The 16,674-nt window shown below is 44.1% G+C and overlaps 1 protein-coding gene across 19 annotated transcripts in view; it reads right to left on the reverse strand.

Annotated features, from left to right (window-relative positions):
• Positions 1–14,381, reverse strand: part of SECISBP2 (SECIS binding protein 2) — a 30,960-nt gene extending 16,579 nt beyond the window's left edge. For 4 of the 19 annotated variants that reach the window (XM_066368429.1, XM_066368428.1, XM_066368427.1 and 1 more), the window contains exons 1-7: positions 13,726–14,381; positions 9,728–9,977; positions 9,036–9,150; positions 7,531–7,760; positions 4,784–4,853; positions 2,639–2,847; positions 429–551 (exon numbers count right to left, since the gene is read on the reverse strand). In XM_066368429.1, coding sequence (XP_066224526.1) covers positions 429–551; positions 2,639–2,847; positions 4,784–4,853; positions 7,531–7,760; positions 9,036–9,150; positions 9,728–9,977; positions 13,726–14,366 — 1,638 coding nt within the window. In that variant the 5' untranslated portion in view covers positions 14,367–14,381. Of the gene's footprint in view, positions 1–428; positions 552–2,638; positions 2,848–4,783; positions 4,854–7,530; positions 7,761–9,035; positions 9,151–9,727; positions 9,978–12,836; positions 12,983–13,635 lie in introns of all 19 variants that reach the window. The other 15 variants (XM_066368446.1, XM_066368445.1, XM_066368443.1 and 12 more) reach the window with 12 other exon arrangements.
• Between the last annotated feature and the right edge of the window lie 2,293 nt (positions 14,382–16,674).

Raw genomic sequence — 16,674 nt, forward strand, 5'->3', positions numbered from 1 at the left:
CTGTGACAGTCATGACAAGGGCCCACGTCGGCTCTCTGGTGTCCTAAACATCCCTCTAGTGAAGCACACTGGAATCAGGTTTCTGGACAGAAGAGGAGGCCCGACAGAGCCAGCGTGCAAAGCAAAAAGAGAAGGTGAAGATATGAGGGTGACATTAGTCCTGGGGCATGGACACCTCGACTTCAACACAAGTTGTCATTGCTTTGAGACCCATCACCCGCTCGGTCCAGCGTCACCGAGGGCTGCTGACAGATGGGCCTCGCGCCAAAACACCACAATGAGGATGTGGAGAAAATGGACAGTGGCTGTTTTCTTTAGCACTGGGAGAATTCTTACTCAAGACAACGTTAAAGGTTTTAGGAAACCAGTCAGCCCACAGTGCTTTCAGACAGACCCGCACATCATACCATATGGGAACAAACACGCACCTCAATTCGTGGGGGCTCCTGCGCTCTCAGCACTTCATATTTTGACTTAGTCTTCTCTTTATTTTTCTTATTGGTTCTTGAGGCTTCATTTTGCTCAGGATGACCACCTTGTGGTGCTTTGGACTAGAATAACAAAAACATGGGTTTTTAGGACATTCAATAGAATGTTTAATTCCATATATCAGAGCAAAATTAAGATATCAAATCATATAAGCATATGGCAACTTTATTTAGAGTTCCCCTTCTCATTCTCTATTTTCTAAAGAACCAGCATTTGGGAGAATAATTCTGAAGGACAAAAACCTGTGAAAACAGTTGGCCTGTTCGATACTTTGAAACTGGTTGATGCAGACAAGACCCGGTTCTGGCCGGAGGAGGCCACATCAGTAAGTCTATTTCCGACGGAAGCCTCGTCATATGCCCAGTGTGCCAACTCTGCCACAGGCCCTGGGCCTCCTAAAGCTGGCTGCATGTCAGACACCCCCATCGGGCCCTCAGCTCACCACGTCGGACCCACCCGAAACCTGAGTCTGACCTCAGCACCCTCACCCTCCCCTCAGCCCTTGACCTGTCCTCAGTGAGGTCTTACACGCATGGCCCCAGGGCCTTCACACTTACACTGACACTGGACCAAGGCTGGGATGCTCCTCTTTTTGGCTCCAGAGCATCCACTACTTCCTGGCCTCTCCCCTGCCCCCCCAGAGCACTGACCGCTACCTGACGGCTGCTGCGCCTGCCTGCACGGGGCGCCAGAGTAGGCTAGAGGCGGTGAGGCCTTTCATGTTGGGGGTCCTGCTTTATGCCCAGCAGAGACCAACCCTCACAGCTAAAACCTCAGCAGCCATTGAAAAGAGTGTTTCTCTACTGACCTGGAGGGGCTGTCCATAATAGTGTGTTATGTAAAAAAGGCAATTTTTAATGTGTAAGAATGACCACAGTTTTGTTAAGGGAAAAAAGAAAAACAACAAAAGAATCCTATTTATTTATGTTTTCAGGAGCCTGATGTGGGTGGGGCACACACCAGGCTGTTAATGCAGGCTTCCCTGAGGCATGAACACCAAAGGGTGAGGGAAGAGGGCTTTTCCCACAATCAGATCCTGGTAACACCACCTTTGTCATTTCAGTCACAAAAATTTACAATATGAGGACTTTTAGACGAGATCAGGCGTGTTCAGGGTGGTATGGCTGTAGACACAATACGAGAACTTTTAAAGGAAAAAGCCGTTAAGATTCCCTACCATCCTGCTGAAAGCAAACTAGTTCGTAACCTTTTCAACAGACCCTTAGAAAATAAAAAATCTGTTAATTCTTAGTGTTACTGTCTATTGGGAAAACCAGTTGGGACAGGACTTGATGGCTGCTGCCTGTGCCCAGGGGATAGTGGGGTCTCACAGCCAGCCGCCTCTGTGTTCTTAGATGGGTCTCACTGCACCTCCTGTGTTTTCAAATAAGTGCAAAGCTGTGCAGGACAGGACACAGGTGTCTCTCGCGCTCACTGCCACTTGCACACATTCCCTTCACCAGCCCAGCATACACGCACAGCGCACATTTGCACAGGATGTCTGTGACACGGGACCTCAGAAAGTATCCTCCGACCTGGAAAGATGGGAAACCACTGCACTAAAGGGACACAGCAGTATCTCAACCTACAGGAATGTATCAGTACACTGACAATTAAGAACAAAATCTAGATGAGAAAGGCCCTTTAAGATATAATCTAGGGATCGACACAAATGACAGCCTGAAATGACCTGAACTGAGAGAAGATGGACTCTGATAGGCCATCTTACAAAAAACGTAAGCAGCATTACCCAGAGTCAATAATATGCACCAAATGAAAGCAGAATGTGGCACTGACCGACTGTGCTTTGAGGACCCTCGCAGGGTCCTCAATTTAAATTCAACAGACCAAAGACTGAAAGAACACAGCAAAGGAGCACACACATCTGCCAGTCTCATCTTGTAAAGAATTCAAAACAACCCACAGACATGTTAGGAGCCCGGTCTAGAGCACACGTCTCACACACACACACAATGCCACCACTCAGATTCCATGACTGAGGCCCCGTTCTTTCTCAAGGTCTGAGCACAACCAACTCCGAGAACTGACCACAGAACAGGAGGAAACACTGTCAGTCAGGACTCGAGGGAAACAAACACAAGACCCACAGCAGCACAGAAGACCCACAGTGCGCACAAATGATGCATACCTTTCTAGGTGAGTGGACAATGGATTTCTCTGTGTTGCAGGAAGGATCCGAAGACAAAACTTGAGAAGATGATACGCTACCATTTTTAGGATCTGCTGATGAAACAACTGTCTTTAGGTTTACCATGGAAGTGGCATTTCTAGGGGTTGGTGACGGTTCTGTAGGGAACATCTGACGGACAACATAGCCCATTGGCGTCCAGGACAACTCTGCTCAGAGATAATCACAATTGGGGAACAGTCTCAACAGTAAAAAGAAAGTCCTTAGAAATTCCAAACATGCACCATGTGAGATAATTACTCAGAACAGTGAAATTTAGGCTATTGTTCAAAACATTCTCTTGGAAACTACAATATTCACTAAACTTGTGTTTTCCTTGGAACATGCATGCTGAATTGACTTATTAGATTAACTGGTCCTTCTAGAAACTGTTTTTCACTTGGGGGCGTTCAGTTAAAAAACAGCAATCCTCAATTACACTCATTGGCAATCACACAGAATGAATGAGCTAAGGATCAATGTTTACCCTACTAACCTTGATGTGTATCTTTAAGAGCAGAAGTCAAAGGTCACTAGACTTCAGCTATGACAATAACTGGATACTTATCTCTGTGTCAGAACACAGGAATAAGCACAGCCACACTACTCCTTAGGTGCCCATTAAATTCTACATACACACAAAACAAAAGGACAGTCATCAGGATGTGGATAGGTCATGTCAGCAGCCAGTGGCTACCACAGATGAAACAGACTATTCTTGTCACCATAGAGTGGAACCACACATCCTCAGAGTAGCCTCCGATGTGTTCTTTCTACCAAACATGAGAATGCAAAGAAAAACACACCTGTAGATAAATCTGAAATAATTTTGTAAAAGTGGTCTTGTTAAGACAAGCTACTTATAAACATTTCAAAAGCAGACTCTAATGAACTCTCTGTAAATATATATATTACTTCTTGGCCAGGACAGGACAGATCAGTAGTTCTGAAAGTGTGGCTAAGGTTCCCAGAACCCTTGAAGTCAAAACTGTTTTCCTGACAGTAGTAATGTGTTACCTGCTTTCCCTATTTACTCTCTCTCTCTCTCTTTCTCTCTCTCTCTGAGTTTTCCAGACTCTGCAAAGGTAAGACAGTGAAACAGCCAAATGCCAAAGCAGCTCTACCGGACCAGCCACTGAAGAATTGCAAAAAATGTAAAACAAGGCTGCTCTCCTGTTTTTCATTTTTAATTTATTGGTTTTAGAGAAAGGGAGGGAAAGAGAGAGAGACAAACACTGATCCATTGTTCCTCCTATCCATGCATTCACTGGCTGATTCTCGTACGTGCCCTGACCAGGGATTGAACCTGCAACCTTGGTCAATCGAGATGACACTACTGAACTATCCTACCCAGCCAGGGCTCCTTACTGTCTTAACTTTAGAAAATAGTTACTTTTTCATAAAAATGCTATGGTAATATATAATGGGTTTATTATTGTTACTTTTAAGTGAATTAATAAGTATTTAAAAAAATCTGTTTAATTTCAAATACAGTGGTACCTTAAGATACAAACAGACCAACATACGAATTTTTTAAGATATGAGCTGCAACTCGGTCCGTATTTTTGTTCGAGATCCAAGTGAAATTCTGAGATACGAGTCGTGATTCAGGAAGCTGCCGCTAGTTGGCGCGTTGACACACGGGTCTACTATAGACAGTTTGATATACGAGTTGACTGACGTAAGAGCTCGGTTACAGAATGAATTAAATTCGTATCTCAAGGTACCACTTTATTCCCAATACTGACAGTTGTCTAAATAAACCTAAGTTCTGTGGGGCTGTTTAAATGGTATTAAGGGGTCCTGAGATCAAGAACTCTGAGAACCTCTGGAACAGGTAATGTGTAAGGAAAGCATCATGTTGAGTTGATAAACACTCCCACTGCATTGGCTGAACATCTCATTTGGAGTCTGCTGTCTCACCCCCTACACAGACCTGGTAAGAGCTTGTCTGCTTTAATCTAATAGCCACATCGGTTTATCAACACCCCTTCCGCTGCCTTAAAGAAGGCTTCAGACAAAAACATTTCAGTTGCACTGAACTGAAAATAAACTTAGAAAATAGACAACTAATTTTTTAAAGTAATATTTGGTAGCCACTCTTACCTCTTGTACACGAAGAGGGATTGGTAGCAGCACTGACAGTCGAATTATTATTTTTCACCACTATTCCACCCTAAAAAGCAAACCAATTATTTTCTTACTATTTTAAATTGAAAGTAATCATTTAATTTCTAAATACAGCTTCCCTTGCCATTCTTAAAATCTTCAAAATACATGCTAATTAAAAATTCCAAGTACCTAGGTATATAATGTGAAAAGTGAAATTACTTCCTTCTGTCAAACCTCTCTCCTTAGCCTTGGCTGGATAGTTTGGTTAGTTAGAGCATCATCCTGAAGCACATAAGTTGCCAGTTAGATTTTGGTCAGGGCACATGCAGGAACAGAGCGATGTTCCTGTCTCACTCTCTCTCCCTTCCACTCTTGCTAAAATCAATAAATAAAAATAAAAAAATTCCCTAAAAAAAACAACCACCCATTGCCCAGAGCTTAGCTTGTGTCTCTGCCTCTCTGCGCAGATGAACACCTCTGTGTCGTTTTTACATAGATCCCAGAAAATGGGATCCTACCACACACCTCACGCAACCCCGAAGACCCACTTGTCACAGAGGACTCTCGCAGCAGCACAAATATGCCAACACTAGTGCCTGTAGGAATGCTAAAGCCTCGTTTACCAAGCCCACACACCCAAGTTCTAGTCCCTTGAAACATCCAGAGATGACAAGTATGAGCCGTGTCACAAGTGCCCACTATATAAAGACAGAGCTGCCACGAGCACATATGTGAGCCCAGAGACCCTGGCGGCAGGGGACGCAAAGCCATCTCAGAGTGATGGGCAGACCAAAGGTAAAAGGAAACTGATCAGTTCAAATTTGAATAGTTTGAGAATACATTATAAAGCTGATATACTTCACAAATTGACCCATTTTGCCATTTCATATATCTGAATCCAGTAATAAAAAATAAAATTAATAAGCCTGATCAGGCAGTGGTATAATGGATAGCACGTCGACCTGGGACGTTGAGGACCCAGGTTCTAAACCCTGAGGTCGCCAACTCGAGTGCGGGTTCACCAGCTTGAGCGTGGTGTCTCTGGCTTGAGTGTGGGATCATAGACATGACCCCATGATTGTTAGCTTGAGCCCAATGGCGCTGGCTTGAGCAAGGGGTCACCTGCTCTGCTGGAGCCCCCCCAACCCCGTCAAGGCACGAATGAGAAAACAATCAATGAACAACTAAGGTGCCGCAACTACGAGTTGATGCTGCTCATCCCTCTCCCTTCCTGTCTGTTCCTGTATTGTCTGTCTCACTCGCTAAAAAAAATAAAAATAAGAATAAAATAATTAAAACACAGCCTGTTCTGTTAGTAAATGTAACTTGTATGCTCACCAAGGCCAATGAAACACTAGAAATGGCTTAGCTACTCAAAATTGGCTAAATCAATTACGTTCTTATCAATATTAAAGATGCAGTGCAAGTCATGTTTTCAAAGGGTATTTAAGGACATAGAAAAAATGCCAAAAACATTTTGAAAATCCCTCCCACAAGCCCACACATAGGTATATCCCCTGCATGTACCATGCCCACACTGTACCACTAACTTCTGTTAAGTAAGAAACATGGTCTTCTCTTAGCTAGATAAATTCAGATAATTATTTTCTTTGCTTTTCTTTTTGTGTTCACAGATACTACTAGTATAATAAGGAAGAAAGGTTTCTTTTAAAAGGAAAATGAAGAAAACACTGCCCACACAATTCACAAGTGGGAGTCTATACCAAGGTAACATGTAAGTAAGTTGCCTCACATAGCATGATGTCCACATCCACAGTTCCCACCACTAACAGGGGGCCATGATGTGATGTGTCAGTCACGGTCCCTCCCTGTTTGACTTCGGTGCAACACTTGAATTATCCACTGCCTGCTGTGACCAAATCACATAGCTGCTCACCTGCTCAGCATCCACACACTCCACTGAGCCCCGAAGGCCACATGTCTGCCAAATGAGGAGATTCTCCTATATGAGCAACATTACTCATCATGCCCACACACAGGAAAACACTGTGGGAATGGCTAACCCTCTGCACACTGAGCCACCATCTCCCAGCCTCAGGGCTTCAGTGTCCCAGCACCCAAGACAAGGAGAGGAAGTAGAAACCCTCTCTCCAGTCAGGAGAGCAATCAGGCCACTGTTCTCTTCGCAGTTCCTCTTTGTCCTTGGACCTTGTCCTCACACCAGGAGGGCCCCACCCTTCCTTTATTGGAAGCCTGTCAGAAGTGATTTTAGGGCCTAATAACCTGGTGACATTCTTTCACTGAAAGTCTCAAATTAAGCTGGATGAGAGGAAAATGACTCGAACTGTGGACTACAACTTTAAGATCAAATGGTGACTGTGGTGTAATTTAAAATTACAAAGAGATAACCGAATGCACATTAGGTTTAAACACTACTATACTGCTCATAAAAATTAGGAAATATTTTATAGCTTCATATTCACTTTTAAATATCCCCTAATTTTTGTAAGCAGTATATTTCAGTAAATAAAATCTTTTTGTCTGTATTGAAAATGTGCTGTCAGAACACAATTATAGACGTGAGATGTTCACAACGGGCTGCTAACCAGCTGGGTTCACGCTTGACTCTTCTCTACCTGTCAGCTACAGGCAGAAACAGGGCATTAGGTGATTCTTGGAAAACAGTGCTAGGTGTCACAGACCCACTGTCAACAGTTCACACACAGAGAGAGAGAGAGAGGGAGAGAGAGAGAGAAGCAACGGAAGGTGCCTGCACTCACCTCTGCTGCCATGGGAGTGGGCTTCACTTCTCTCCTGAGAGGAGCGTCTACTATGGAGGCAGAGCGCAGAGGCCCCCACTGGGGCTGTTTTGGCATCTCTAAGATCTCACTGTCCTCTGCTCCCTGCAGTTTAGGAAAATCCAACCTGGTAAATTCAAACTCAGGCTTGGAGGCAGGTCCACACTTTTCAATGATTCTGGATCTCCTGTCTGCTCGTTTATGAAAACCATCTGCATTTACAGAATTAAAAGTAGGGGAGAAATTCAGATATTTGATGACCTGTACTCACGCTTAAGGTGTGGAATAGAAAATCTACTACTACTGATGCACCAACATGCTATTGTCCAAACAGCCTAACTTTTGCTAGTGTTGTTAACCTTCTGTGTAGCCGTGGAAACACGTATGATCAGAGAAGCAATTGTTCGGGCTGAGCCACCAAGCAGGAAAACCAAAACAGTGCACATTTTAGTAAGAATTATAATGCTGATGAAATAGTTACCTTAACCTGACTACACACCTGGGCATTTTGATTATTTTTTATATACATTTTAAAGTTTTGCCAATTTAAGGAGACACTAACTTATTTCCTTTAAGTAAGAAATGTTCCCTATTTTAGTTTGCTAGAACTACGGGAGGGCAGCAGGTAGAACTGAACTTATAAACCTCTGTCCTGTCTTTGTCTTTCAAATGCAGATGAATGACAATGTAGGCTGCAATGCCATAGGGTCCCTGTATGTAATTACAAGACCAGAGTTATTAGTGTTACTGCTCAATTTTCCTCACCTTTCCATATAACAGTTTATAAGTAAAGCCAATGCAAAGAGAAAAACTTATATACCAAGTAACATAAATTATATCTGTAAATAAATGATAACCCTTTCCCAGTAAGTACTCTATTATAAAGGTCTTATGACATTATATAAATAGGAGATGGCTGTGATCAAACTGCACTTGTAAGTAAATTAAAGTTAAAAAACAAGACACCATGTTGATTCACTAACTTTCAGACACGGACCAGAATGGTAGCTTTCAAGTTCAGAGCAGACAGGACTTTTGCCACAAATAAAATCAGTACCCTCAGAGTAACTATACTGCCCCAGGTTTGGTGTTAAGACAGAACTGAAGCGTAGGCAAATTGCCCCACGTATTAAGAAGTGTCCTAACAGTATACGAAAGAAGCTGGTCAGAAATTAATATGGCCCAACATAGCACAAGGGATTGGTTGTGATCTGCTTTTATTCATGGACATGTTTTGAGGTATGTGGTCAAGACCAACTTGCTCTGTGACCTTGGACAACTTCTTGTGTAAAACAAGGTAGTAACACGTTAAGGGCATGTCCCAGAGCCATAGCCAGGAGGTCCCATCCCAAGAGGAAAGGACTCCAGAACTCCACAGGAAGTCTGATGGCCTCAGCTTTTCACAGTAAACCCACAGAAACAGCTGTCCAGAGAACAGTAACACTTGGATGGGTGGAGCAGGCTGGCATAGAGTTTGTTATTTTTACCTTTAGTGTCTGCACGAATGGACATATGATGTGAGCCTTTTACTGATTTTATATTAGATGATATCGTTCCATCAGCCTTCTTACTGTCAAACTTTTGCTCATCATGCATTTTTTTCTGCAGAAAAAATTAAAAAGTAACACGAACTAGGAAAACCACAGTTGACCCTTGAACAAGGGGGCTTAAGGGTACCACCCTCCAGTAATTGATAACCTGTGTATAATTTCCAACCCTTTAAAACTTAATAGTCAACTACTGACCGGAAGCTTTACGGATAATATACACAGTTGATTAACACATATTTTGTATATCATGTGTATTATATGCTATATTCTCACAATAAAGTGAGCTAGAGAAAAAAATGTTAATAAGAAAGTCATCTACACTTTTTTCAAATTGTCTCAAATCTCCTAAAAATGTTTCAATATATTTATTGAAAAAGTCCATGTACAAATAGACCCAGGGGTACATTTCAATCTCGTGTTGCTCAAGGGTCAACTGCACCACTATAAAACAGGTTTAAAAATGCAAATATGTAAGTATTCAGAAGCCAACCATTTTAAAGGTTAGCTAGGCCAAATCAGTTCTTAAGTGCCACTAAAAAGACAAGCAATGCTTAAATCAATGCATGAATGAGCCAGTTCTTTACAATTTAAATGCCACAGTGACCAGCAGAAGTATAGCACTCACTAACCTTAATCAGAGTTTTTGTGTCTGGTGGGAGAGTGCACATGTGCCCATACTGTGGCCTCCCTGTCTGGAAACCTCGGTGACGGTGGGGCGTGGTGTAATCACGCCGGGAGCCCAGCATGGGGCAGACACTCTGTGTAGACTCCAGAGGGTAAGGAGAGTAGGTGTACGGGGGAGGAGCCATCTCGGAAGACAAGTACTGATGTGGGAACACTGACGCTGTGAAGGCCACGTCTTCGGGACAGAGCTTCTGCCTACACAGAAGAGTAACTTTAGTGACAGATTTCATACCACAAACCAAGGCGCTTAATAGTTTGTAATAAAAAAGTTTTTAACTTTTATTAGTTTTGAGGTTGTTCATTCAACATGGAAACAACTCTAATTAAAAGCAAAAAAAAAAAAAAAACAACAACAAAAAAACCCCCCAACAACCCTCTGAGCCTTTCTTTCTGAACCTGCAAAGACAGATGCTGACCTAGTTTATTCCCACTGCTGAGTGGAGCAGCCTCAACAGGACCCCAATATCCTGAGCACTGGGAGAGCTGACGATGCCCCAGCAGCTCGCCACCCTCGAAGTGTCAAATACATGGGAAAGCTGCTCAACGACCCTGGCCATCCAGACCAATTGCAGAGACCCCTACCACCCAAATCTACCTCTACCCTCTAACCTGCAGCGCACCTCTGGGCACCCGGAGACACCCTGCTACAGCCCCTTCCCTGCTCCAAGCCCACCACCACATCCTGTGCTCTGCTGACCTGCAGGGCCAAAGCTGCGAAAGGGATGCTGGGTGCACCGTGGTCAGGGAATTACACACCCTACTGACCAGATGGACACCATCTGTGAACACTGTCATTGCTCTAATTTGCTTGAGCTGCTAGGTTAAACCAAAACACAAGACAACACTGACATTTAGCAAATCTAGTTGGCAGCCAGAGGATGCAACCATTCTGCCATGAAACTTCACACGCTGAAAAATGCTGAAGAGTGGAGTTCAAATACAAATCCCCACCTTTTCATTCCCACAGAGAAGCACTGCATGTTTCTGTCAATTTCCACAGTTTAACATTTTCTTGTAGCAAATCAGTGAGATCCCAAAATGTGCAGGAAAACCCATAGCTATAGTCAGATGGACATCTCATATGATCTTCCAGCAGTGCTGCATCAGGCACCAGGCAGCAGCATCCTCACCAGAAAGTCCCAGTTCTACTCTGCTGCAAGAAGAGCCACATGGAGAAGGGACTGGAGACACCCATGGGGCTGCCCACTGCACTCATTTCCATACTGGGCTGAACCACAAACTGCCTGGAGTCACTGCCTGTTAATTTTTTATTCTTTTTCTTTGTTAACTCATGATATTTTATAAAAGTTTGGATCTTGTAAAATCTCTTAACTTATAAGCAATTTATTCTAGTAATGAAGTATTCCTAATTGAAAACCAAACCAAACCCATGACTGACCTTTTTCTGCCCCACCGACCAAATGGCTAATGCCGCTCTTGGCAGAGAAGAGGGAGACTCAGAGCTGCCTCCTTCTCCCCAGAGGTACGCCTAGCTGTGACTCCCCAGTTTACTTTGATACTCAGAAAGTCCAATGGGGGGTCAGATGAAGGTGAGAGGAATCTGTGCCTCACAACACGGGCAGAGAAGATGGGTTGATAGGAACAGACTTTCAGCATATACAGGTGAGTCTTCAACTTTTGTCAAAAAATACAACTTTCAATGTTTTCTAAATATACCAGACAACTCAATTTTCTTATTCACTCCAATTGTCATTCTTATGGATATAATTCTAGAATTTATATGAAGTATAAAGTATTCAGTCACACCATGCAGGTATGAAAAAAAAAGACAAAAAGCAAAAAGAAAAAGCAGTTTGATGCATAACAAAAAAAAACAAAAACAAAGACAAAGACTCTTACATAGCAAAAAGCTGATTCATACCTTAAAAATAAATCTACGAGTAATTTACACAATTATGTGAAAGGTTTAACACTTATTTTTCTAAATTCAGTCAACAGTGGAAACTGTTCTGCAAACACCTTAAGAATGTATCCTGAGAAGAAACTACTTAGAGAATAACATAAGCGTTCTTTCAACTTCAATTCAGAAGAATTTATAACCAAAATTTGTAGAAACCACCTCTACAAGATGCATTTTCTAAAAATAAGTTTGATGCAGCCTACATAATTTCTTTACTGAAAATACCTGAGTAACTATGGAGAGAGGAAAGGACAGTTAGAGCTTCAGTCTCTGCTGCAGGACACACATAAGTTGTGCTACAGATCTTCCCTGGCTAAGAAGCTCTTCTCTCGTCACTTCAAGAACTGTAATATAGCCTGACCAGGTGGTGGCACAGTGGATAGAGCATCGGACTGGATGCCGAGGACCCAGGTTCAAGACCCCGAGGATGCCAGCTTGAGCGCGGGCTCATCTGGTTTGAGCAAAAAGCTCACCAGCTTGGACCCAAGGTCGCTGGCTCGTGCAAGGGGGTTACTCAGTCTGCTAAAGGCCCGTGGTCAAGGCACATATGAGAAAGCAATCAATGAACAACTAATATGTCACAATGTGCAATGAAAAACTAATAATTGATGCTTCTCATCTCTCCGTTCCTGTCTATCCCTCTCTCTGACTCTCTCTCGGTCTCTGTAAAAAAAAAAAAAAAAAAAAAAAGGAACCATAATATATTAGCTGCAACATATTTTAAAGTCTAAAAATGATTAAACTGAAGACAAAGTGCTCAGGTAAGCAAGGCATTTATAAGAATATGTACTCCAGGCCCCAGCAGTTCAGTGGGCTAAGTGCTTCTTCCCGAAACAACAAGGTTGCAGATTTGATCCCAGGTCAGGGCACACAGGGGAAGCAACCAATGAATGCAGACTGAGTGGAACAACAAATGAATGATTCTCTTCCTTCCCCTTCCCCTGAATTAAAAAAATAAAAATAAAAATTAAGCCCTGGCCGGATAATTTGGTTGATTGGAACACTGTCCTGAAGAGCAGAGCTTGCCAGTTCGATTCCCGGGTCAGGACAAATACAATGTTCCTGTCTCTCTCTCCCTGCTTCTTCCCCCTCCCCCCCAAAAAAGAAAAAAAGTAAAGAAAAAGGATACATACTCCTGCCCAGGAAGCTCCTGAACACAAGGATAGTAGGGGGCCGCACAGCTAGGAAATACGTGTGCTTCTGAGGACTCCAACCACGCCACACTGAGCCCAGCAAATTTGGGAATAAACGGTTTGACATCTGCTGACAACTTGATGCCCTGGGGAGGGGGGCGGAGGAAGGAGGTTTTTAGCCACATGCATTATGACATCAACCAAAAGTAAACAAAAGAGAAACCCAGAGTGACTCCGCTCCAGCAGTCCCGGAAATGCTAAAACCTCTGCCCAGTAAAGACGAGCATTTGCCAACAATCCCCGCCCCAACGCTTCCTTTAATTACCGAATATGACAGGTGAAAAATGAGGACTCCAATTACCCTGGAAATAAAATTCAAGCCCACTGCGCAGCCAGGCCCGCCACGGACGCGTCCTAAGCTGACCCTCGGATCGCCAGCAGCCAGGGTAGCTAGCCTGCAGAGCCGTGGGTAATCACGAAGCTACCCTGACCATGTGCTTCCCACCCCGTTAACCACTGAGAGTTGTTTTGCCGAAAAACTCAATAAGTGTTGCTGGAAAACCCGTCGCCGCGAGCGCCTGGGATACGGGAGCGAAGTATCAAACGCCGGTTCTGGGACCCGCGTGGGAGGCTCCCGTCCACGGACAGCGCGGCCCGTCAGTGTGGCAGGAAGCCCTCAGACTCGACGGCCGAGGCTCGCGCTTCGAGACGCGATGGCTGGGGCTACGGGAACGAGCCCCTCCCGCAGGGAGCGCGTAACGGCGCGGGAACCCGGGTCTCCGAGGGCCGCCCTGCTCACCCGAGCCGCGGCGTGAGGTGGGCGCCGGGATGAGTCCTGGGCCGCCCGTCCCCGTGCTCCACCGCCCAGGGCCCGCGCCGCCGTCCTCACCTCGCCTGCGGGTTTCCGCGGCCCGTCCGACGCCATGGCCCACGGCTCCGAGGCCGCCCGGCCCGGAGGCCAGCGGCCGACCGGTCGGCTGGCGGGACAGCCGCGAAACGCTCCACCTCCTGGCTCCCCCACTTTCGGAGCGACGCCAGGAAGTGCGTCACAGAAACGCGCCCGGTTAGCCCCGCTTCCGGTGGGCAGCGCCGGCGGCCCCAGCCCTGTGCACTCAGCACCCGCGGTGGGCGGCGCTCGGGCCAGACCTGTACAAGGAGTCCCCACCAGGTCGGGGGCACTGGAAAGGGGTGGGTGTGGCCGCTTCGGGACTTTGACCTGGAAAACCAGCAAGACTCGGTGCCCTGTTTCTGAAACTTAAAGCACTTTGGAAGTATTGATAAATACAGAAAAGGATTGCAAAACTGCGCAATCCTTTCCAACAATTCGTTAATGACTCTAGGAAGGATGCTGGAAAAGGTGCAGATGTGGAGATAGCCTGGTTCTCGAGGGAGGAACAGAGCCGTCGGAAGAGAAGGGATTAGGTAGAGGGAGAAACGGACGTCGGGCCGGGGCACGCGGAGGAGGGCGAGGCCGCGGGGTCCGGACGGCAGAGCGGAGAACAGGAGGAACTGTTTCAGAGGAAGGTGCATTAGATTTAAAGCTTGCTGACAGTGGAGGCTGTTTGACCCATTGGGATGGATTAGGTTGAAAATCCTAGGCTGGAGGTTAAGTCTAGGAAACCTGCACCTTGCACCGTGGGGTTAAGCCACTATTTCAGGCAGGAAAATATAGGAAGCTCCAGTTCTTTTTTATTTATTTATTTATTCATTTTAAAGAGGAGACAGAGAGAGAGAGAGAGAGAGAGAGAGAGAGAGAGAGAGAGAGACCTGGTTAGGGGGGGGAGGAGCTGGAAGCAACAACTCCCTATGTGCCTTGACAGTCAAGCCCAGGGTTTCGAACCGGCGACCTCACCATTTCCAGGTCGACACTTTATCCACTGTGCCACCACAGGTTAGGCAGGAAGCTCCAGTTCTTTGTTTCCTTCTGTGAGGGTCCCACTGGTTAAACGGATGTGCAAGACACACCCAAACCTCGAGTCTGGAGAAGCCTGGGATCTGGCAGTAGGAGTCAATTCTGAAGGCTGTGGAGGACGACGTTGCCCTCTCAAGTCTTCTTTGGTCTACCTTAAACGCAATGAAGTTTACTTGGCAACTCTGGCATCTTTGTGTTGCTTTGCTAATCCTGAACTTCTAGCTGAGAGCAGGAGTCAAGTTCTAGACCGCTGCAGTATTGTGCTCATTATGTGTAAAGGGATCAGTTTTATAGATTGATGTAAGAGGATCACCAAACTGCATTGTTTACACTAAGCTCATTAAAGAGTTCTCCAGTATACCAGTGGAGATGGACTGTTTGGATTTACTTTTTGTGAATGCTTGCAATAGTTTTATTTGTAATCACCAAAACTGGAAACACAAATGTCATTTATTTGGTGGATGTATAAAAACACTAATGGAATTATTCGTTTAGTGGAATGCTACCGAACAATAAAAGGAATGAATATTCAACATAGAGCAGCTGTTCTCAACCTGTGGGTCGCGACCCCAGCAGGGTTGCCTAAAGCCATCAGAAAATACATAATGCATATCAGGTATTTACATTCCGAATCATAACTGTAACAAAATTAGTTATGAAGTAGCCACCAAAATTATTTTTTGGTTTGGGGTCACCACAACATGAGGAATTGTATTGCGGGGTCACGGCATTAGAAAGGTTGAGAACCACTGACATAGAGGAATCTCAAATGAGTCAAGTGAAAGGCTACATGCTGTACGGCATTTTGACAAAGGCAAAATTAAATGGAAAGAACAGATCTGGCCTGACCTGTGGTGGCGCAGTGGATAAAGCCTCCACCTGGCATGCTGAAGTCCTGTTCAAACCCTGGGCTTGCAGAGTCAAAGCACTTACCTAAAGCAAGGTGATGCTTCCTATCTCCACCCCCTTCCTCTCTAAAATCAATAAATGAAATCTTAAAAAAAAAATCTGTGTTTTCCAAGAGCTGAGCATGTGGTTGAGGGATTGACTACAAAGAGAAAGCATGAATGTTTTGGGGTGATGGAATTTTCTGTATCCCGATGGTGCTTACATAACTATGCACTTGTCAAAACTCAGGAATGTTCCAAATATTTTACTATATGTAAGCTAAATTTTTTAAAGATTAAAAAATAGGGTGACTAGACTATAATGAGAGAAATTAGGAAATGTTGACTCTTGACGCTTAAAATATTAAAGGTGCCTTCAAAATTGACATTAAAATTAGCCATATATATGGTTTAGGTTGTATGAATAAAATGCATGTTTATCAACTTTTAAAATTCATAAATCCACAAGAAAATGTGAAAGCAGAGGAGAAAGGGAGCTTTATATTTAATTGGCTGAGAGTTATATTTAAGGTTAGGATTTCCCTCCTTTTCCTTTACTCTTCCCATGTGGCTGCCTTCAGGCATTTAGACACAAAATACATATGGCACGAAGGGATTTTTTTTTTACAGTGCTTTTCAACTTTTAAAAATGATGCAGTATTTTATAGAAAATGTCCCCACTGGGAAAATGGAGAAACAGGGTTAAGTGGTTTCTCCTGAGGCCACTGGATACAGTAGTTCTCAGTAGGTAGAAGAAGCCCAAAAAGTATTAAAATGGGTTTCTTTCTGTTCAAGTGGAGATTCTAGACAATTCTCTAGGAATTACACTAATAATAGAGCTACAAAATCTACTTTAGCTCTAGTAAATTTATCCCTGGTTCTTGGTTTCTTTGTAAGTAAATTAATGGTACCCTCAACATACCAAAAGCTATTTTAAATCTATTTAAATTAAATTCCCACCATTAAAACCATCCAACACTTCTACTCATGAATTGACCTTAAAATAAACTTCAATAACTTCACACAGTGATAATGCAAC

Source organism: Saccopteryx leptura, chromosome 2, assembly GCF_036850995.1.
Source record: "Saccopteryx leptura isolate mSacLep1 chromosome 2, mSacLep1_pri_phased_curated, whole genome shotgun sequence".
In the NCBI taxonomy this organism is placed as follows: Eukaryota; Metazoa; Chordata; class Mammalia; order Chiroptera; family Emballonuridae; genus Saccopteryx; species Saccopteryx leptura.